Source organism: Cervus canadensis, chromosome 9 (genome assembly GCF_019320065.1).
Source record: "Cervus canadensis isolate Bull #8, Minnesota chromosome 9, ASM1932006v1, whole genome shotgun sequence".
In the NCBI taxonomy this organism is placed as follows: Eukaryota; Metazoa; Chordata; class Mammalia; order Artiodactyla; family Cervidae; genus Cervus; species Cervus canadensis.
This window is the reverse complement of record NC_057394.1, coordinates 61,673,789-61,696,394: the sequence shown is the minus strand read 5'-3', so window position 1 is coordinate 61,696,394 and position 22,606 is coordinate 61,673,789. Positions and strand designations below refer to the sequence as shown.

The following is a 22,606-nucleotide window of genomic DNA, read 5'->3' as shown; positions in this document are numbered from 1 at the left end:
ACACGCAGGTATTCTCTGCTCACATTAAATGTGACTAGTATCAACCTAGTCCTGGTGGCCTTGCAGAGCATCAGGAGCCCCTGGGCTCATCCCAGGTTTGCTAAACCAGGCTGCACATTTGGCTTCAAGTTCTTAAACCCAAGGATACTGTGATGCTTCATTTTATGTGTCAGTTTGGCTAGGTCAGGCCATTAAATCCCAAGCTAGGTGATGGCATGTTGGATTTTGTACATGGGGCTGACATCTATATTCAGCTGACTTTATTAAGGAAAGGGGTTTCTTTGATCATGTAAGTGGGCCTCATCCAATCAGTTGAAAGGCCTTAAGATGAAAAACTGAGATTTCCCTGGGGAAGTAGAAATTCTACCTCAAGAATGAGCTGCCGTCTGAAGGTTTCCACCCTGTGGGCCTGCCCTACAGATTTTAAACTTGCCAGCCCCCACAACTAGGTAAGGTGATTCCTGGAAATAATACAAACTACTTAGCCCTGTTTCTTTGGAGAACCCTGAATGATACGTATCTCTGCTGTGTTTCAGGACCAGAAAATAATGCTTTTAGGCATAACCCCTGACTCATTCATTATTCACTAATTCAACATTTATTTAGACATTTAATCTGGGTGCCGACTACAAAGCAGGCACTGTACTAGCGGTAGAGATATAGATCAATAAGATCATCTCACAAAGGTTACAAACTGATTCACAAGCTCAAAACAAAACATGTGAGTTATCAAAAACTGTTTACCTCTTCATAAATGTATCTAATCTCTTTTGGAACTTAATAGATTTTTTCACCACTACTCACATAAAGATAGTATTAGTGACCATAGCCACTAACACAGCAGGATGTCTGATATATATATCAGTTACTAAATAGCAAAAAAAAAAAAGGAACTACTCTAGATAGGCAGCAGGATCAAGTAAACTTCCAAATATGAAAGAAATCAATGCCAGTGGCTGCTGAAGCCCCTCCTCTATTCAAACTCCCACCTCTCTACATCCCAGTTTATTTGTTTACTGTGATCCCAGACTACAACTTCATAACTTGTCTCCTTTACTGAACTGTGAGCCTCCAGAGAGCAGGAAGCAAGCGTTACTCATCTTTGTATTCCTAGAATGAATATATGATGGGTTAAATAAAAGTTAGTGTCAACTGACTGGATGGATGAATGTGGTGTAGATGGCCCCTAGGCAGATGGCCAGTTGCTAAGTACTCTGCTTCTGTATCATAGAGGGCTTCTGAGAAGAGTCAAGATAAAACTGAGGGACAGGATACAGGCGAGCGTAGGAAAGGGAAGGATACAGGCGAGAACAAAGGTTAGAAGCTGGGAAACCTGAATCTTGATTCAGATTCTGCCCCAACTCACTGTGACCTTGCTGCTGCTACCGCTGCTGTTTAGTCATTAAGTCATGTCCGACTTAATGCGACCCCATTGACCGTATCAGGCTCCCCTGTCCATGGGGTTTCCCAAGCAAGAGTACTCGAGTGGGATGCCATTTCCTTCTCCAGGGGAATCTTCTTGACCCAGGAATCGAATCCACGTTTCTTGCTTGGCAAGTGGATTCCTTACCACTGAGCCACTTGAGAAGCCCCACCATGACCTTAGGTCTTTGCAACTGAATATACATGTGTGTTGGGGGGCAGGGGTCATCTACAGAATATGTTAAGTATCTACAGAATATGTTAAATACAGATTATACCAGTAACCTGTGAAATATTTCAAACATCAGAGCTGACAACTTGTAAAATATAAGGTCAACATCCATCTATCTAACAACAGGAATCATCTCAAGATAATAACCCTAAGCAGACAGGCCAAAAAGGGACAAGATTTTCAAAAATTAGAAAAATTAAATGAGAATGATACCGAAAGATGACTGCAGTGTTTGGAAGACACGCTAGGAAGTAAGAACTCAGGCAGGCTTTGTATCCATGCTCTGTGACTCCTGACACTAGATGTGTCAAGTCTATCAGGGAAACTTCTGAGAGGAGTTCTTTGGCCTGAAGCTTCAGATATACCCACTCTCAAGAGCTTGGTCTTCTGGGCACTTCAAGGTTCATTTAGTTTTAGGGCTTCCCTGATAGCTCAGTTGGTAAAGAATCTACCTGCAATGCAGGAGACCCCAGTTCAATTCCTGGGTCGGGAAGATCTGCTGGAGAAGGGGTAGGCAACCCACTCCAGCATTCTTGGGCTTCCCTTGTGGCTCAGCTTGCAAAGAATCCACCTGCAATGCAGGAGACCCCAGTTCGATTCCTGGGTCAGGAAGATCCACTGGAGAAGGGAAAGGCTACTTACTCCAGTATTCTGGTCTGGAGAATTCCATGGACTATAGTCCGTGGGGTCACACAGAGTTGGACATGACTGAGTGACTTTCACACACATACACACACACATATACAGGAATTAGTTTAACTTGTTCATTACTGCTATTTTATTCAATGGCCCTAAATTTAACTCTTTCAAGTTTAAGGAGTTTCCCTAATTCTACTTTCTAAAATTTGGAGAAAGGGGACTTTTTTTAGCCAATTGATATCCTGTATCATTTTATTACTGTACTTTCATTAGATTACTTTTGTCCAGTAACTTCCTGAGTTGAGTTCTACACTATTCCTAAATTCTAAACGAAGTTCTAACCTATTTTAGCCCACCTTCAAATGAGCCTCCCCTGTCTCTCTTCCTCTCACACAATCACACACATCTGCCAATCCATCGATTCATTGTCTCTTTCTGGAAACGCTCTGTGTCTACCTGGCCTGTGAGAGGCGCAAACAGAAGTGCATGTGGTTCCCTGGGAACAGACACGATACTTTTATACAGAAAAGTTTGTTTTTTTTTTGGAAAAGTTTGTTTTATTTTCAGTTTCCTTAACATGTCCAATGTTTTGCTGGCATTTCTAGAGTTCAAAGAAGTAACAGAAAATACCTAGTCAAAACCCACTCCGCTTCCTTCCTTTTATGCAGGAAGAAACTGAGGTCCTGGATAGTCACATGCCATGTCTGAGCTGTAGCAACGATCATCAGTGTCTGCCTTGGGGCTGGAACAGGTGCCCTAATCCCAGACAGAGCCTGGGTCTTCAAGCAACAATTTAAAACTACTTCCACACTCTTTTAATAGATTGTAAAAATCATTCAATTATGTTTACAGTGTGAGCTCATACTCAATGAAACATCCCTATCTAACCTTAGTGCCCGTTCACAAAAGCCTTATGAAGTCTTGCACAACCTCTTACTGGGTAGTTTTATAAGCTACCCAGAGAAAATAGTGTCACTTAATTATCTAATCTCAAACTAGACCCTAGCACTGGTTCTTGATATCCCCATTCCTTATAATTTCCTCTCCCCCACTCCACAAAATGTTACCTTCCCTCATCCTTCAACAAGAAGTTGTATGTCCAAAAGTCCTACATTTAAAGTAAAACCAACCAGTTTGTTAAGTATGAAAGTAGGATTACCAGTACCTCCTTCAACTTCCGGGAAGGGCCATGTGGCAATCTGTCACACTTCAGTGTAAAGGCCATTAATAAAGAGAGGCATCCATTTAGCTAATAACTCAAAGCCTTACGGGTTGTCAAGGGAGTGGTTCAATGAACATTCTCAAACTGATGCTGCAAATCCAAATTGCGACAGTCTGTTAATTTCATCATAAGACTCAATAGCCTTAAACATATTCATGTCATTAGGCTAAGAAAACAAAAAGGTGAATAAAAACTTTTACATAAGAATATGCATCACTGCATTATTTATAATACATAAAACTGGAAACAATTTGAATACCCAACAATAGAGGAATAGTTAAATAAACCAAGGCATGTCCAAAATCTGCACCCACAATTAAATAATATATTGAGGAATGTTTACAGACCATGGCAGAGAATAAGTTACAAGACAGAAGGGTCAGCATATATACCAGGAAAAAATAAAATGGAATCCTATTAACCAAAACATTTAACAGTAGTTATATATTCTTATTACCTATCTTTTATCACTGAAACAAAGACTTTGGATCACAGACTTTGCAACTCAGAGAAATATGGTTTGAACTGCTCTCTACATGTCAGCCTCCTGAGAAATCTGTATGCAGGTCAGGAAGCAACAGTTAGAACTAGACGTGGAACAACAGACTGGTTCCAAATAGGAAAAAAGGAGTACATCAAGGCTGTATATCGTCACCCTGCTTATTTAACTTATATGCAGAGTACATCATGAGAAACGCTGGGCTGGAGGAAGCACAAGCTGGAATCAAGATTGCCAGGAGAATTATCAACAACCTCAGATATGCAGACGACACCACCCTTACGGCAGAAAGTGAAGAAGAACTAAACAGCATCTTGATGAAAGTGAAAGAGAAGAGTGAAAAAGCTGGCGTAAACCTCAACATTCAGAAAACTAAGATCATGGCATCCGGTCCCATCACTTCATGGCAAATAGATGGGGAAACAGTGGCTGACTTTATTTGTCTGGGCTCCAAAATCACTGCAGATGGTGACTGCAGCCGTGAAATTAAAAGAAGCTTACTCCTTGGAAGGAAAGTTATGACCAACCTAGACAGCATATTAAAAAGCAGAGACATTACTTTGCCAACAAAGGTCCATCTAGTCAAGGTTATGGTTTTTCCAGTGGTCATGTATGGATGTGAGAGTTGGACTATAAAGAAAGCTGAGGGTTGAAGAATTGATGCTTTTGAACTGTGGTGTTGGAGAAGACTCTTGGGAGTCCCTTGGACTGCAAGTAGATCCAACCAGTCCATCCTGAAGGAGATAAGTCCTGGGTGTTCATTGGAATGACTGATGCTGAAGCTGAAACCCCAGTACTTTGGCCACCTGATGCGAAGAGCTGACTCATTTGAAAAGACCTTGATGCTGGGAAAGATTGGGGGCAGGAGGAGAAGGGGATGACAGAGGATGAGATGGTTGGATGGCATCACTGACTCAATGGACATGGGTTTGGGTGGACTCCGGGAGTTGGTGATGGACAGGGAGGCCTGGTGTGCTATGGTTCATGGGGTCACAAAGAGTTGGACACAACTGAGTGACTGAACTGAACTGAACTACATGTCAGCAATGTAACCCTGGCCCAATTACTTAACCTCTACACTAGCGTTTCATGTTGAGTGCACAATCCTCAGTCACGTCGGACTCTCTGAGACTCCGTGGACTATAGCCCTCCAGGCTCCTCTGTCCATGGGATTATCCTGGTAAGAATACTGGAGTGGGCTGCCGTTTCCTTCTCCAGAGATAACAACGTTTCTTCATCTGTAAAATGAGGTTAATAATAACCTACCTCCTCAGGTTGTTCTGAGTTTTTATGAATTAGGACATACATAGTACATCACCTCATATTTTTACATGAGGTAAACTTTCAATAAATGGTAGCTATTTCAACTCCTATATGATATTATACAATTGTTTCTTTTAAAATAGGGGAAAAAAATAAAGATTATTACAACAGAAAAATCTTGGGAAAAGCCCACCAGTCAGTGTGTGCTAAGTCGCTTCAGTCGTGTCCAGCTCTTTGCGACCCCATGGCCCAGAGCTCACCACGCTCCTCCATCCATGGGATTCTCTAGGCAAGAATACTGGAGTGGTTGCCAAGGGGTTTATTAATACTAACTAACTTTTTTAGTCAGAAAACCCTGTGACCTGTCTCCTTTAAAATAAACTTTAAAAACAAATTATTTAATAAAAACAAATACACCTGATCTTTGGTATCTCCCTTTTAATCCTTGAGAAATTAATCCCTTAATTTCATACCTACCCTGACTGTAAAAGTGATCGCTGCATCTCCTGCTAGCCCCCTCCCGTCGTGTACTCTTAGCCTTTTATTATGCCCACTTTGAATTCCCTGGCCAGTATTCCTTAAACTCCTTCTTTTGGTTTACCTGCAACACCTTGCAATTTGCTTATTCTTTTTGCTTGTGAAATCAACATTTTCTGAAAGCTACTTTTACTCCTTTACAATAGGGTCTTTTAGTTTAAGGCCATAATTTCTTAAAGTAGCAATGCTTTTAGCTTAAGTTTCATTATACAGTATTATTTATTATTATATCTTGCGTTGTGAGTTGAGGTGAAATAAAATTAACTGTTTTGAAGTTTAAGAACTTTTAAACACATCTTGAAGCTTCTGAAGGCTCTAAAAATTACCCGCTAAACCAAGGATGTATATCATTTTTTGGAATTGAATTTCATCAATTTCTGCTATCTAAATGATGAAATAGTAAAAAATATGTACAACAAAAAGTAAAAACAGTAAAAAATATGCTAATGTAAAAAAGTCAAGGACTTTTAAAGTCAAGGTTGGTTTCATATCCTAGTCTGGCCACTTGGTAGCTCTATGATCTTGAGAGAGTTAACTGACCACTTTGATCCTTAGTATTCTTATGAGTAAAATGACAAAAAGTACTATCTAACTTCACTGGTTATTATGAGAGGTGGGAAAATATAACAGTGTTTGATTAATAGAATTCACTGAAGAGTCAGTTCATTTCCTCCCTATTTGTTTGCATATCATGAACTCAATACATTCTTAGCATTTTTATCTCAATTGTATATATTCAATGATCAAAAATAAAAAAATATTATTAATATATGGGGGCAGGAGACAGGTATGAAAATTTGCACCTTATTAAAGGTTGAAAAGACTGGGAAGCACTGTTTAAGGAGAAACAAACTCAGAAAAAAGTTTATTAATAATATTAATAAAGATTATTAATAAAGAAAAGACTTTAGAAGATCCCACATGGTCACACTGTTTTTTTTGGCCAAAACTGATTTTATACTACAAGCACCTGAGACAAATCCTCACAAAATCTCAGTTAAAAAAACTTTATCATATTGATAGCATATAGACAATAAACAGTGCCAGAAAGAGTTACACTGACACTTAAAAATGAGAGTAAAGTAGTCAACAACTCTAAGCTGTTTCCAAACAGTAGAATATCACAAGTTTTCTAAAATGGAAGAAACGAATGAAAGAGTTATGCCAAGTGGGAATATAAAATTGGGTATCAACAAATTTGGTATCAACTCCAATACCTTGGCCACCTGATGCGAAGAGCCTGCTCACCGGAAAAGACCCTGACAGTGGGGGAAATTGAGGGCAAGAGGAGAAGGGGTGAGATGATTGGATGGCATCATCGACTCAATGGACATGAGTTTGAGCAAACTCTGGGAGATAGTGAAGGACAGGGAAGCCCGGCGGGCTGCAGTCCATGAGGCTGCAAAGAGTCGGACACAACTCAGCAACTGAACAACAACATAGTGTTAGTCGCTCAGCTGTGTCCGACTCCTTGCAATTCCACGGACTGTAGTCCACCAGGCTCCTCTGTCCATGGGATTCTCCGGGCAAGAATACTCGAGTGGGTTGCCATTTCCTTCTCCAGGGGATCTTCCCCACCCAGGGACTGAATCCGGATCTCCAGCACTGCAGGTGGATTCTTTACTGTTTGTGCCACCAGGGAAGTCCTTAACAACATGGCACTTACTAAAACTTCTACTTAAAATTCTCTGACAGAGGCCATAAGGTTCTCAAACCGAAACTACTAGTCAGCCTTTTACAAAAGAGGTTTGCTGCCCTCCATCCTTGAGGGTGGCAATGCTGGCTCACTCATCTTCCCCCACACACCCAGCATACAGCGACCACGTACTTGGTGTTACAAAAGAATGATTAAACGGAAGCAAATCGACAGACTTTAAAAACAGAGTTGGAGACTGACTATGTTATCAGAAGCATCAAGCAATACAATTCCAAAAGGTTGAAAAGCAACATCAAGAGAAGTCAGAGTATATGTGTACTCTGACTATACTTAACATTTAATACATGCTCTCTTTACCATTAAAAAAAATAATAGAGAAAAAAAAAAAAAATAATAGAGAATCTCTTTTATGATAGTCTTTTTTATTCCTTAAAGCCGTCAGTTCATCATACTCTAAAATTATGTCCTCTAATCTTCTGCTTTTCTTTCATCTAGTTGTTTCATTCCTGTTAATCATTAGGCAGAAATTTATAGAGCAGAAACTGTGCCTGGTAACATGAGAACTGAGAGAATAAAGGTCTTTAAAACTGTCTTTGCCTGTAAAGAATATCTAATTTTAGTTTAAAAGACACATTTCAAAGAGAAGAAGCACTATTTAAATAATGCCAGCAAATCAACAGGTGAGACAAGTCAGGTATCTGTTATCATCACCTAGTTTCAGATATCCACCAAAAACACACACACACACCCCGAGAAAAATTACTTTAAATGTTCCACTATCATGAATCAAAGGATTTCTGAGAACAGGGAAAACCGCACACTCCAGCAAAGCCGCTACTTCTGGTGGGCAAGGGGGGATGGTGGAGCATAAAAATTGTTTACAAAGTCCCTAAGGCATTTTATTCTTCCAAAACAGCATAAGCAGTAAATAACCTTCTAGATAAACATAAACTGCCTGAAAGTGTTATAAAATGCTAAAACTTCTATCCTGAGACTGCAACATTTAAGTTCAAGATAGATAATAGTTGTACCAGAGGGAAATAAAAAGTAAAAAAAATATTCGGCTTTTAAAAAAGTAGTTGTGATGGAGAAAGCAAAGATGGGAGACCAGTCACTCTCTCAAAGTTCACTTAGCACTTATTTATAAATACACACTTATTTAGCATCTATGCCAGGACTTGTGCTAAATTCTGGGGAAAAGAGTAGTGAGCAAGACATACAGACTCTTGTTCTCCCTTAGAAACTAACATAAAGGAGAAATCCAACAAAAAAGAACACACGCATCAATATGCTGAACCCAAGGACTTCCTGGGTGGCCCAGAGGTTAGGAAGCCACCTGCCAGTGCAGGGGACATGATCCTGGGCCTGGTACAATTACCGGTGCCATGGGGCAACTGAGCCCATGCGCCAGAGCCCACACTCTGCGACAACAGAAGCCACAGCAATGGGAAGCCAGCTCACTGCAATCAGAGAAACCCGCTCGCCACAATAGAGAAAGCCTGCATGCAGCAACCAAGATCTAGTGCAGCCAAAAAATAAACTAAAATTTTAAAAAAGTATGTGGAACCAAACATCCCTGTTTATTTATAAAGCCACTCAGTAGTAATAAAAGTTAATAGCTGTTCTTTAAATAAACAATTAAGTGACTACTATGTGTCAACTGCAATGCCAATCACAGAAGCATGTAAGTTCTTACTCTTGAGACTTCACAATGTAGGTGCTTATACATATATAAATAATTTTGATATAAGAATAATTTAATAAAAAACTGTATGAATTTCTAAGGAAGTATTTAGGATGAAACAACTTTATTCTACTAGGAGACTCGAGTCAGGCAAGGTGCCACATCAATAACCTGAGTCTTAAAAAATTAAAAGGAGTTTGTCAGGCAAAGAATTTCAGATGAGGAGAAAACTACAGTAAGTAAAGTCACAGCTCAGGGTACAGAACAGAAAATGGAAAATGGGGCTGGGTAAATCAGTTTATTTAGGGGTTAGTTCATGAAGACTCCTGTAGATCAAAATGGTATATTTATACAATTTAAACAGTGACCATGGAAAGTCTGCTGTTGTTTAGTCGCTATGTCATGTCCAATTCTTTGCAACCCCATGGACTGTAGCCCACCAGGCTCCTCTGTCCAGGGGATTTTCCAGGCAAGAATACTGGAGTGGGCTGTCATTTCCTCCTCCAGGGGATCTTCCTGATCCAGGGGACCCAGGGGACTGAGGGATCGAACCCACGTCTCCTAGTGGCTCTGGCACTAGAAGGCAGATTCTTTACCATTGAGCCACGTGGGAGGCTAGCTACACCAACCCAATAACACTAAGAAGTATGCTCTTTGGGAAAGTACTAAAAATTAAAAGCCTGCCACGTCATACAAACTGAGCATGGTTCAAACTGCTTCAAAAATTGTTAATATTCTTCTCTAAACTCTAGTTTCTTTTCTACTTGCCCATGAGAAGCAGCTTTGCTGAAACAAAGTTGACTGTGACCTCTGATTATGAAATATTTAATTGTAAGATAATATTTTATTCAAAGTACTACACAGGTATTTCTGCCTATATTTTAATCTTTTCAATCTCTCAAACAGGCTAGTGAACATGAATTCCTAATCCCTATAGGCAAGCTTATCTGAAACAGAACTATATACTATATATGACTACACATACACATTTCAAAAACTTTAAAAAATAAGTTGCATCCTTTTAAAAAATATGAAAAATGTCTTCAATTCCTAGACAAACATTTTATTTTCTACTATTTTAGTAGAAAATAGATTAGTAGAAAATAGATTAGTGAATACATCCTATACAGAGGTTATCTGTTCTTTGTCACACCACCTATTGTCAACTGCCCATCACTCTCAGCACCTCTGAGTTCCCCCAAGGTTACTACTATCAACTTTCTTATCTACTATCTCATCTCTGGTCACTGCCTGCACCAATGATTCCCTACAGAAGAGAAAAGACCCTTAGGGGCCTTCTGAAAATTTGTGAGGACATGTTTGGTTGTCACCAAAGTGGGAGAGGAGGGAGGGTATTTGATGGATGGGGACTATTGATCCTAGCAGCCCTAAAATGTATGAGACATCACTGGACAACAAACTGTCTGGATCCCTTAAAGTTAAAAAAGACTCCACTGGACACCCAGTAGGTGAAAAGCCTGCGTATGACCATCTTAGTCTAGGACTTTACTACATATAACGTTTGTGTTAGTGAAGACTGAATTTTCCAGAAGTGCAGCTATCATTTAAATTGAGGAAAGATTCCACTTTTTAACCAAAAATTGTTCACAACTTGGGAGAAATTATAGTTTGTCAGTGACAATAGCACTTATGGTATTTGAACTGCCAATGTAACGTGTCTGAAATCAGATTTTTGCCATCACAATCACAATGATTTCTTTGGACTGGTGCAATATGCCAGCAACTGATCAGTATTTCACTGTGTCTTCTAATGTAATCATACTTGAGCACTTACATATTTAAATAGCAGACATGTCATTTTCTAATAAAATACTTATTGCACCTTTATGCTTCAACTACAGCAGTAGACTGCTTTTTAAAAATTATGTTTATGGGTATTTTTTATTGACTATAAATCTTTAGGATATTACAGGAGACTTTCATATTTGTTATAAAAAGGGGACACTGGGCTGGAAAGGTTTAGAATCACTGGCCTACACATTAGCCTTCACGTGCCTGGACTACTAAAGATGTCTCCTCACTGACAGCCTAGATTCTCTACACTGCCTTTTCCAAAGAAAAGTATCTGGAGATGTAAAAAAAAAAAAAAATCACCAATATTATTTCTATCTTCAAAATACCACAGGGTTCCAATTGCCTTGCAAATCAGTCCGGGACTGAGATTTTTACAACTTTCCATAAAGAGATGAGCTCTACCCAACCTAATATCTTATCTGCTTTACATCACAGACAGAACACTCCATTCTGAAAGGCTTATTTCTGGGAACTATAATCAATATTTTGTAATAACCTATAAGGGGAAAGAATCTAAATACATATATATATCTGTATGTGTGTGTGTGTGTGTGTATATATATATATCTGAATCACTTTGCTATATACCTGAAACCAGCACAACACTGTAAATCAACTACAATTTTCTTTTTAAAGTTGAATAATGAAAAAAAAAGAAAGAAAGCAAGCCTTATTTCTAAGGAGTCAGCAAGTCACAGGAGAAAGAGTGTTAGGGGACTTCCCTGATGGTCCAGTGACTAAGAGTTTACGCTCCCAATGTAGGGGGCCCTGGTTCAATGCCCGGTCAGGGAACTAGGTCCCTCATGCCACAACTAAGAGTTTGTTCATCACAACTAAAACCCAGCACAACCAAATAAATAACAGAGAGCATGAGGACTCAGAACCCTAGGCCTGCCACTTATTAGGTGAAGTATTCCGGATGAGTTACCACTTTCAGAGTCTCTGTCTCCTCCTTTAAGTGACAACTGAAAAGGACTTTGCTCACAGGGTTGGGTGTGGAATGAATCAGACACAGCAAGAACTCAGGAGTTTGCTACTTCAAACCTTTATCTGTTTTGTTCATTTACTCATTCCAAGGATGATACCTGGTTGGTACCCAGCAGTGCTCAAGAAATGTCTGTTGAATGAAAGCATATTGCTTTCTAAAACCTTTCCAGCCCATCTGACTCTCTTCCAGAAATGTATCAGTTAACCAGATAAGAATTAGTTGCGTGTTCCTTCCTACGTGCTAAGCTGCTTCACTCTTTGCGACCCTATGGACTGTAGCCTGCCAGGCTCCTCTGTCCATGGGATTCTCCGGGCAACAATACTGGAGTGGGTTGCCATGCCCTCCTGCAGGGGGTCTTCCCAACCTAAGGATCTAACTGGTCTCTAGCATCCCCTGCATTGGCAAACAGGTTCTTTACCACTAGTGCCACCTGGGAAGCTGCACAAATTGAGTGTTTACTAGAAGAAAAGGGCTTCCCTCAGTTGGTAAAGAATCCCTCAGTTAGTAAAGAATCTACCTGCAATGCAGGAGACCAGGGTTCAATTCCTGGGTCGGGAAGATCCTCTGGAGAAGGAAATGGCAACTCACTCCACTATTCTCGCCTGGAGAATCCCATGGACAGAGGAGCCTGGCAGGCTACAGTCCATGGGATCGCAAGAGTCGGACATGACTCATCAACTAAACCACCACCAGAGAAGAAAATACCCAGTCTCTGCTCTTAAGAAACAAAGAAACTCTGGAAAATGACAGGGCAACATAAAAGATGTTACAAGACTGTGATTAATCAACCAACAGTAAGGATAAGTGCTACCTATCTAAGGGCAAGACATATTACTGTGGGCGGGATTAGGATGGAATGTGATATGAATAAGAGATAAAAGAGCCAAGTTTCCAGATTTTTCTCCAATTAATCCATTCTTCTCACACACAGCCTGAGAGAACTTTATAGTAGCCCAAACCTGTCTCTCCCCTAAAGCTCATCAAAATGGTACCAATGTCCTCAGCATTGTCTACCTGTTTATGTGTGGCTTACCAGAAGCTTCCATGTCCTGGTCCCCACCATACCAGAAGAGCACAGATCAATAAGGTAGCCACTAAATACATGTGGCAACTGAGTACATGAAATGTGTCTAAACTGAAAGATTCTGTTAGTGTAAATTTCACTGGATTTCAAAGACTTAGTACCCCCCCTCCCCAAAAAGTAAAACATCTCATTAATAATGTTTATTTGATTTCACGTCAAGACATTAGTGTGGACATACAGGATTAAATAAAAACACATTGTTAAAATTAAATCCACCTACTTAATTTCTCACTTTTAATATGGCTACGGAAAATCTAAGAACAGGTATGTGGTGAACTTCCCAGGTTGTCCGGTGGCTGAGAATCTGAGCTCCCAATGCAGGGGACACAGGTCCCAATCCCTGGTCAGGGGACTAGACCCCACGTTCCACAACTAAAGAGTTCACATGCTGCAACTAAAAATCCCGCGTGCCTCAACGTGCCACAACTAAGACCCGGACCACCCAAAATAAAAAGGAACAGACACACGTGTGGCTCGCAGTACGTTTATCCTGGCCAGTTTCTTCTCCCAGCTCTACAATGCAGCCTGAAGAGACCCCTTGCCATGAGCCCTGTGTCCCCTGAGCTACGACTCTGTAGGTACTACTGCTGGCATCTGACACACTTCCCTCCTCACTGAGTTTGCTGCTACTCCATCTTCGGATCTTAGCTTCACACCGACGGTTACACCGCTCTCTCCAAGAAGCCTCCCCTGGCCGCTCACCCTTTAGCCCCGACAGACTGGCCTGGGGTCTCCTCCTAGGTGAGGGGAGCATCCATCCCACAGCTCGTTATCAGACAGCAACTGCTTGCCTGGTGCTGGTCCGTCTCCCCCAAAGGGGAAGCTCCTTGAGGGACCAGAGAGTCTCCCAACACGCCTACTCGTGGACGCGGGGCACAGAGCAGCACGAATGCTGAACGAACGAGGGTGGGCCAGAGACGGTGAATGAACACCCGGGACGACCGCGGTTCGGGGGTAAAGGGGCGCAGAGGGGCGCGGGCAGGGCCTGCGGGGCTCCGGGGGGCGCCAGCGGGCGGGCCCGGACAGCTCGGAGCGGGAGAACGGCGGCAGCGCCGGGAAAGACTCACCAGCCCGCGGTCTAGGTCGGCGTCCGACGGCTGGGCGGGGTGCTGCAAGGACCCGGCGTAGCGCAGGCCCTCGCCGGCGGGCGCAAAGCCTACCCGGGGAGCCATGGCGGCGCGGTTCAGGGCCCTCGGAGCGCCGCGCTACCTACGGGGCGGCCGCAGGGACAAACTAGTGAGGCCGGGACGCGCTCGCGGGTTTCACCTACGCCACGCCCGCCTCGTCGCTGGAAGCCGCGGCGCCAGGGCATCTCGTTCGCACCCAGCTTGTGCCATCAAGTCGTTTGTTTCCCATTTGCAGACCTAAAGCCCGCATCGGGACTCCGGAGGCAAAGTCCGAGGAGCTTCCTCCCCGCATCCTTACAATCTGATATTAGATCTGGTGTTGAGCCACAAGAGGAGAGATTCGGAGATAGTGCAGTGACTGAAGTTCCCCGAAAGTCCCTAAGACCCACACCATACCCGCCCCCCTACACACACACACCCCAACTACTGATCATACTTCTGTTTAAAACCACAATTCTCCCATCCACGAGGGCAATCGAAGTGACCATCTGCTTATTCCACCCCTTCCTCCCGTAGGACTGGCTATATTTAAGGTGAAATTACAAAGAAACTTGTTTTATTTTCCACCCACAAATGGTTTTGCGCGGACTTGGATATAGAGAGACCCACTTTGTTATTGTCCATCCTAAAGGAAATCAGTCCTGAGTGTTCATAGGAAGGGCTGATGCTGAAGCTGAAACTCCAATACTTTGGTCACCTGATAAAAAGAGCTGACTCATTTGAAAAGACCCTGATGCTGGAAAAGATTGAAGGCAGGAGGAGAAGGGGACGACAGAGGATGAGATGGTTGGATGGCATCATTGACTCAATGGACATGAGTTTGGGTAAACTCTGGGAGTTGGTGATGGACAGGGAAGCCTGGCTTGCTGCAGTCCATGGGGTCGGATACGACTGAGTAACTGAACTGAACTGAGAGTGTGGGCCATGGCAGAGGGCCAGTGCGACTGTGAAATGTGTGGTTAGTTTTTATAGGCTGGTTAATTTCATATGTTGATGAGTGGGAGGATTATTCCAACTATTTTTGGGAAGGGGTGGAGAGTTCTAGGATTTGGGTCACCGCCCACTCCTTGGTCTTATAACAGTGCCTTGGAACAGTCATGGTACCTCTGGGTGTGTCGTTTCACTTGCTAATTGAGGATCAAGGTCTAGTCTTGTCTGCCATCTTGGTCCCATTTGATTCTAATCGCTTTCTGTTGCATCCTTGGGCTATGTCATTCTTTCAAAAGTTGTGCCCTGACCCTTTCACTCCTGTTACAACACTACATTCAGTAGACTTTGGGCTACTATAAAAGATACACAGTGTGAAAGTTTCAAGTTAAGTTTCACCTGGGGCAAAATGAGGACTGCAGTCTGGGAGACAGGACCTCAGATAGCTCTGAGAGACTGCTCTGAAGAGGTAGTGGGGGAAGGTCAGTATATGATTTTGGTGAAGGGGGAGCTCAATGCAATCAAGCACCTAACTTTCAAAAGGTTTTCTGCTAGTCAGGAGGAACCGATGTCACCATGAAACGATTTAGTGCTTTACTAGATATGAAGAGATGCAAGATTGAGATCATGAAAATATCTATCTAAAGACCTGTCCCACCAGTTTTCCTGGAGCACAAAGTGCCTCTTTCTCCACCCTTAATTCCCGTTAGGGCGTGTTGAAGGTCAACAGCTGCAGCACAGGGTTCAATCTCAAGAGGGTTCATTTGAGAGACAGATGCTGAATGTCTTGGCAAGAGTGAATTTGTAGTTGATGCTTTCTTAAAGAAAAGCAGATATAAGTGATTTATCTTAGATATATCTCAGTAAAAAAAGGTTTTCAACATTTGTTGTTTAAAAAGATTTTGGCAAAAAAAATTGACCTCGTGTGCCTCAGTTTCTCATCAGTAAGTGAAATTGAAAGTCACTCAGTGTGTCAGACTCTTTATGACCCCATGGACTGTATAGTCCTGAATTCTCCAGGCCAGAATACTGGAGTGGGTAGCCTATCCCTTCTCCAGCAGATATTCCTGACCCAGGAATTGAACCAGGGTCTCCTGCATTGCAGACTGATTCTTTACCAGCTGAACTACTAAAGTGAGGGATAATAATAGCACCTCCTGTAGGAGGATTAAATGAGTTGACTTTTGTAAAGCTTTTAGAATAGTGCTGGATACCGAGTAAAATTCTATAAGTCTTAACTACTATTTTACCTCTTTCATCTGTATGCTTCTTTGTATATTTTCTTCTTGTTTCCCAGCCCCAACTGTTATGGGAAGGGAAGGGGGCAAAGCACAATGTTTAAAAGAATGATACAGCCTGAAAATGGGACATAAACTGATTATAACCAAATAGGTCCAGGATAGCAAACCAGCTGACTTCCACTAGACCTTGAGCCTCAAGGATTCTGAACAAAGGCACTTGAGCTTACCAGTCAGACAGAGGGACTGAAGAAGGAAATGGCAACCCACTCCAATGTTCTTGCCTGGAGAATCCCATAGACAGAGGACCCTGGTGGGCTAGAGTCCATGGGGTCACAAACAGTCAAGTAAGACTGAGCACAGCACAGGCAGAGGGGCAGGCTTCTCTGAGTCAGGACATTACGTATGATTATAATAACAAAACAGGCAAAAAAAAAAAAGGGGGGAGTTAAAGAAACAGATTTAACATGGAAGAGTCAAAATTGACTCTTCTTTGTTACAAATAGATTACCAATGCAGAAGAAATTAAAGGCAGAATTGAATCAGAAGACTCTCATTCAAATAAAAGATTTTGACTCTAAAAAAAAAAAGAAGAAGAAGAAGAAGGAAAAAAAAAAGACTTTGACCCTGAAGATAAACATAGAGTACGTGAATAGACATAGTGGATCTAGTGTATGTCTGTGGTAGTAGTAACATAATAGCCCCTCCTGTGTGAGGATTAAATAAACTGACTTTTGTAAAACTCTTAGAACAATGCTATATACCTAGTAAGTTCTAGAAAGACCCAGGCAGGAGTTGGAGAAGTTAGTGCTCAAGTTGGCCATGGAAGGGTGACTACAAGTTTGCTGGATAGATAAGAAGGAGGCAGGCTTGCGGGGATGAGACAATGAAAGCACAGTATATGAACAGTCCTGAAAGTCATTCAATTTGGCTAAACTTAAAGTATGAAAAAGACAACAAAGTTGGATAAAGGTAGATAGATAACCAGACAAAGACCAGATACAGAGCAGCTTTGTTTATTAAGCAAAGGCATTTAGATTTTATTTTACACATGAAAGCAAGACATCAAAAAATGTCAAATGTGGCAGTGATATGATCAGATTCTGGTAGTGATGTGGTGTCAATGGACTAAAACTAAAAGAGGGAGATCAGCAAGAGAGTTATTTCAGTAGCCTGAGTGAGAGGAAGAGATGAGACCTAAATTTGGGTGCTGGCAGACACATGGCAAGATGTGCAGTGACCTTTAGTGGTCTCCTCCCCACCTTCAATTCCTCATTGCCCGACCAAACAAGGACCCAAGGACTGACTCTGTTCCTTACTCTCAAGAGTGCACCCACCACCCTGGCCACGATGTTTGCTCATGGATGGGTACATAGCCCTTCTGGGACACAGGGATTATTGGAGAGGTTTACTGGTTGCTTCAGGGAAAGCAGTTTCTTCCTATTCAGGTGAACATAAACAGAGAAGCATGAAGCCCTAATTGTGGTTGACAGTTGGTTGACAACCATGAGCTAGGGTGACCATGTAATTTATCATCCCAAACTAGGTCACATTTGAATGAAAGACAGTGCTATAAATAGTTGTGTTAGGACAATAGATGTAACTGGGAGTGTCCTGGCCTACCAGGACATATGGTGCCCTGATCATTAGAAGGCTAGCCTGAGGATGCAGCAGACACCATTGAAAGTTACAAGGAGGTTAAGAAGAAACTGAGTCCTTAATCAAACTTCATTTGAAGTTTATTCCATCTCTGAAATTTATAGTTTTGAAGTAAAAATCCTATTTTACTTTCTCTTTAATTTTGTACTTTAAAATGTAAGCATTTAAAGAGTAGAAAGAACAGTATAATGAGACCTCACATCCCCTAAGTCCAGATTAAACAATTGTCAAGATTCTGCCACAATACTCTTCTCTATTTTCCTTTTTTGGATGAAGTATTTTAAAGCAAATTAAGATACTATTTCATTTCACTCTGAATATTTTAGTATATGTTCCTGCTAAATATAGATATTTTCTAACACATCACACCATTATGACTTCCAATAAAAATTAGTAACTTTTTTGTCATCTAGTTCATATCTAAATTTTTCACAGTGTTACAAAAAAAATGTTTAAATAGCTGATTTCTTGATGTCTGGATCCAAACAAAGTCCACACACAGCAGCTGATTTTTGTGTTGTGTTAGCTTCACAGACTGTGTGGATCACAATAAACTGTGGAAAATTCTGAAAGAGATGGGAATACCAGACCACCTGACCTGCCTCTTGAGAAACCTGTATGCAGGTCAGGAAGCCACAGTTAGAACTGGACATGGAACAACAGACTGGTTCCAAATAGGAAAAGGAGTATGTCAAGGCTGTATATTGTCACCCTGCTTATTTAACTTATATGCAGAGCACATTACGAGAAACGCTGGGCTGGAGGAAGCACAAGCTGGAATCAAGATTGCTGGGAGAAATATCAATAACCTCAGATATGCAGATGACACCACATTTATGGCAGAAAGCAAAGAACTAGAGAGCCTCTTGATGAAAGTGAAAGAGGAGAGTGAAAAAGTTGGCTTAAAGCTCAGCATTCAGAAAACTAAGATCATGGCATCCGGTCCCATCACTTCATGGCAAATAGATGGGGAAACAGTGGAAACAGTGGCTGACTTTATTTTTCTGGGCTCCAAAATCACTGCAGATGGTGATTGCAGCCATGAAATTAAAAGACGCTTACTCCTTGGAAGGAAAGTTATGACCAACCTAGACAGCATATTAAAAAGCAGAGACATTACTTTGCCAACAAAAGTCCTTCTAGTCAAGGCTATGGTTTTTCCAGTGGTCATGTATGGATGTGAGAGTTGGACTATAAAGAAAGCTGAGCACTGAAGAATTGATGCTTTTGAACTGTGGTGTTGGAGAAGACTCTTGAAAGTCCCTTGGACTGCAAGTAGATCCAACCAGTCCATCCTAAAGGAGATCAGTCCTGGGTGTTCATTGAAAGGACTGATGTTGAAGCTGAAACTCCAGTTCTTTGGCCACTTGATGCGAAGAGCTGACTCATTGGAAAAGACCCTGATGCTGGGAGGGATTGGGGGCAGGAGGAGAAGGGGACAACAGAGGATGAGATGGTTGGATGGCATTACCGACACAGCAGACATGGGTTTGGGTGAACTCCAGGAGTTGGTGATGGACAGGGAGGCCTGGCGTGCTCGGTTCATGGGGTCGCAAAGAGTTGGACACGACTGAGTGACTGAACTGAACTGAACTGAATCACAAACATCCCTTTCCCAACATTTTTTTCATACCACTTGCTGTCAAGTGTCAACTTTGTGTGCCCAGTGCACTGAAGCCAAACAAACCAAAATGTCAGAGTTTGGAGCAGAGAAAGGTTTATGACAAGGGCCAAGAAAGGACTACAGATGGCTTGTATTCGAAAAATCTGAACTCCCCGATAGTCTCGGGGGAAGAGGTTTGATAGGCAAAATGGCCGGTGGGCTGCAGTGTGATACTTTCTTCTGACTGGTTAGTAGTGACGTAAAAGGGTGGTATTCTAGGAATCATTGGGTAGGGGACTTGGTTCCTGTAGAAGAACTCAAAGATACTGTTGTATGTATCCCTTGAGGAAGAACTAGGACTCTGGCTTATCCTAAAAGCAGTGTCAGGCTTATCCTAACAAAAGCAGTGTTGCTTTTCTACTTTTCCCTTGTTTCTGTGTTTGTGCTCAGGCGCTCAATAGTTTCTGCCTCTTTGGGACCCCATGGACTGTAGCTGGCCAGCCTCCTCTGTCCATGGGATTTTCCAGGCAAGAATACTGGAGTGGGTTTCCATTTCCTACTCAAGGGGATCTTCCTGACCCAAGGATTGAATCTGTGTCTCTTGCATCTCCTGCATTGCCAAGCAGATTCTCTACCACTAGCACCACAAGGGAAGCCCATTTTTTCTGTGTTCCTTTGTTACCAAACCAAACTTGGATCCCCTCACCAATCTTCTAACACTGGGTTGTGGTGAGGGAAAGGGCTGGTGTTTATTGTAAGGCATGAGACGAGGAGCATGGGCAGCTAATGCTAAAAAAAACCTGAACTCCCCAGTGGGAGAAGAGCTGGAAGTCAGGGAGAGTGGGGTTATGAAATCCAAGAAAATTTCAAAAGGGCTGAAATAATGAGAAATACCACGTACCCACAGATAAGGAAAGAAATGTGCCCGTTGAATGTGGCAAGTTGAATGTGGTTGTTGGTAGAATTTCACCCATACTAAAGAGATTGTCATCACCACCCACACCACATTCTAGAATATTCTACAGAACATCCTTTTTACAAAAGGTATAAGGAGAGCAGTGTGTAATCCTATGTCTCTCTGTATTGATAACAGACAGTTTATGTAGCAGGAAGAGAAGAGAAAACTAGCTAATTTGGATTTTATCATCAAATAGATGATTAGGTTTTTAAAATGACTATTTGTTACTCTTGTGATCACTTGCATATTTGCTAAAATGTTCATTCTTTAGAACTTCAGTAGGATGAAATGAACTGCTTTCTCCTTAATGATATTCACTGAAGTATCTGTAACACAGCTGAAGAGTGATTTCAGGACTGTATTTCTTATCTTACAGATTTTAGAAAACAACAACAAAACAACAACAACAAAAAAGAATCTAAAGGAAATCACTAGTGATAAGTCAAACAAAAGCATGCTCTCATTTTTTAACTCCAACATGTATTTTCAAGTTGACTGCCAACAGCTGGAAAGCTGGGGTTGGCCTATGTCAAAGGCAATAAACTAAGTGCCCTTCATGGGGGTGTTCACTGTCTAATCATGGAAAATGGGTATCAGCATCGTGTGGTTTTGTCTAATGGTCCCCCCGAGCAGCATCTGCAGCTCAGGTGCCAGCTAGAGATAATCCCATGAAAGAAAACCTGGCACCAGCACCCATATGTTATTTTCTGGATCCAATTTACATTTTGTGCTTTTGTTTAGCTGAGCCAAAACAGCATAAACAATGCCAAACCCAGTTTTCTGATTATTTTCAGGCTGATTGAATCTGGCACATGACATGGTTTTATCTAATTAACCCACATGTGGTACAAAACAAAACAAATTTGAAATGGAAGGCTCTTTGTGCCTTTGTTGAAAGACTGAGGTGAATATATAATTATTTTTTTCCTTGTCTCTCAGCCAAATTTATAGTTGAGAGAGGAGGCCTTTTTCTACAAGACAACAGAACAAGTTTTATGTTATTACCTCACTATTATAATGAAAATTTATTGTGTTCTACATTTTTCCAAATCCTGCCCTTCCCTTGTCTCTCTCTGTCCCCAAAGGAGGAGAAGTGTGTGGAGACAGCTTCCTAATTGTGGTCTGGTAAGAAATGTATCTGGTCTCTGTCCATGGTCTCTGGCACAATGCGCCTAAAACACTTGAGATTTCCAGTGAGAAGCACCTTTTGTTATCCCTAGGGAGTTGCTTCTGAGCCCCTCTAAGTTTAAGCTAATGAGGTGATTTAGGGTGTGGCCCCCAGTAGCCTTCCCAGGTAGCCCTAGTGGTAGAGAACCCGCCTGCAAATGCAGGAGACATAAAAGAAGTAGGTTTGATCCCTGGGTCAGGAAGATCCCCTGGAGAAGGAAATGGCAACCCATTCTAGTATTCCTGCCTGAAGAATCCCATGGACAGAGGAACCTGGTGGGTTACAGTCCATGGGGTCGCAGAGTCGGACACGACTGAGCGACAGCACACACACCCCATACACCCTGGGTAACCTTAGGGTGAGGACGGTCAAAGGGATTAGAAATTTGAAATTTTTAGCCCCACCCACCAACCTCTTCATTTTCTGAATATCTGTGACCCTCCCCAAATTTATATGTTTAAATTTTTTTTTTAATTGCCGCCCCCAGGTATACACCATGTTATATATTCCTCACCCCTTAGTGTAGGTGGGACTTGTGAACATGATGGAAGATTTCACTCCTATGATTAACCTATGTTAGATGGTGAAGGTGAAAGAATTTTGCAAATATAATTTAGGTCCCTAATAAGTTGACTTTTGGTTAATCAAAACGGATATTAACTTGGTCAGGCCTGATCAAATTCAGTGAGCCCTTGAAAATTCAAATTGAGAAAACGTTGAAATGAGAGAGATTGGAAGCTCTCTTGTTGACCTTGCAGTAGCAAACTACCATCTTCCTCACATGGCAGGAAATAGTAAGTGGCCTCTAAGAGATGAAGGCCTCTGTCCTTTTATCACAAATAACTGAATTCTGCTAACAACCAGTGGATTTGGAAGAGGACCCT

The 22,606-nt window shown here is 41.8% G+C and overlaps 1 protein-coding gene across 1 annotated transcript in view; it reads right to left on the bottom strand.

Annotated features, from left to right (window-relative positions):
• The window catches only part of DNAJC15 (DnaJ heat shock protein family (Hsp40) member C15), a 72,216-nt gene extending 57,866 nt beyond the window's left edge, over positions 1–14,350 (bottom strand). Inside the window, exon 1 of the mRNA XM_043477810.1 lies at positions 14,110–14,350. Coding sequence (XP_043333745.1) covers positions 14,110–14,214 — 105 coding nt within the window. The 5' untranslated portion in view covers positions 14,215–14,350. The remainder of the gene's footprint in view (positions 1–14,109) is intronic.
• Between the last annotated feature and the right edge of the window lie 8,256 nt (positions 14,351–22,606).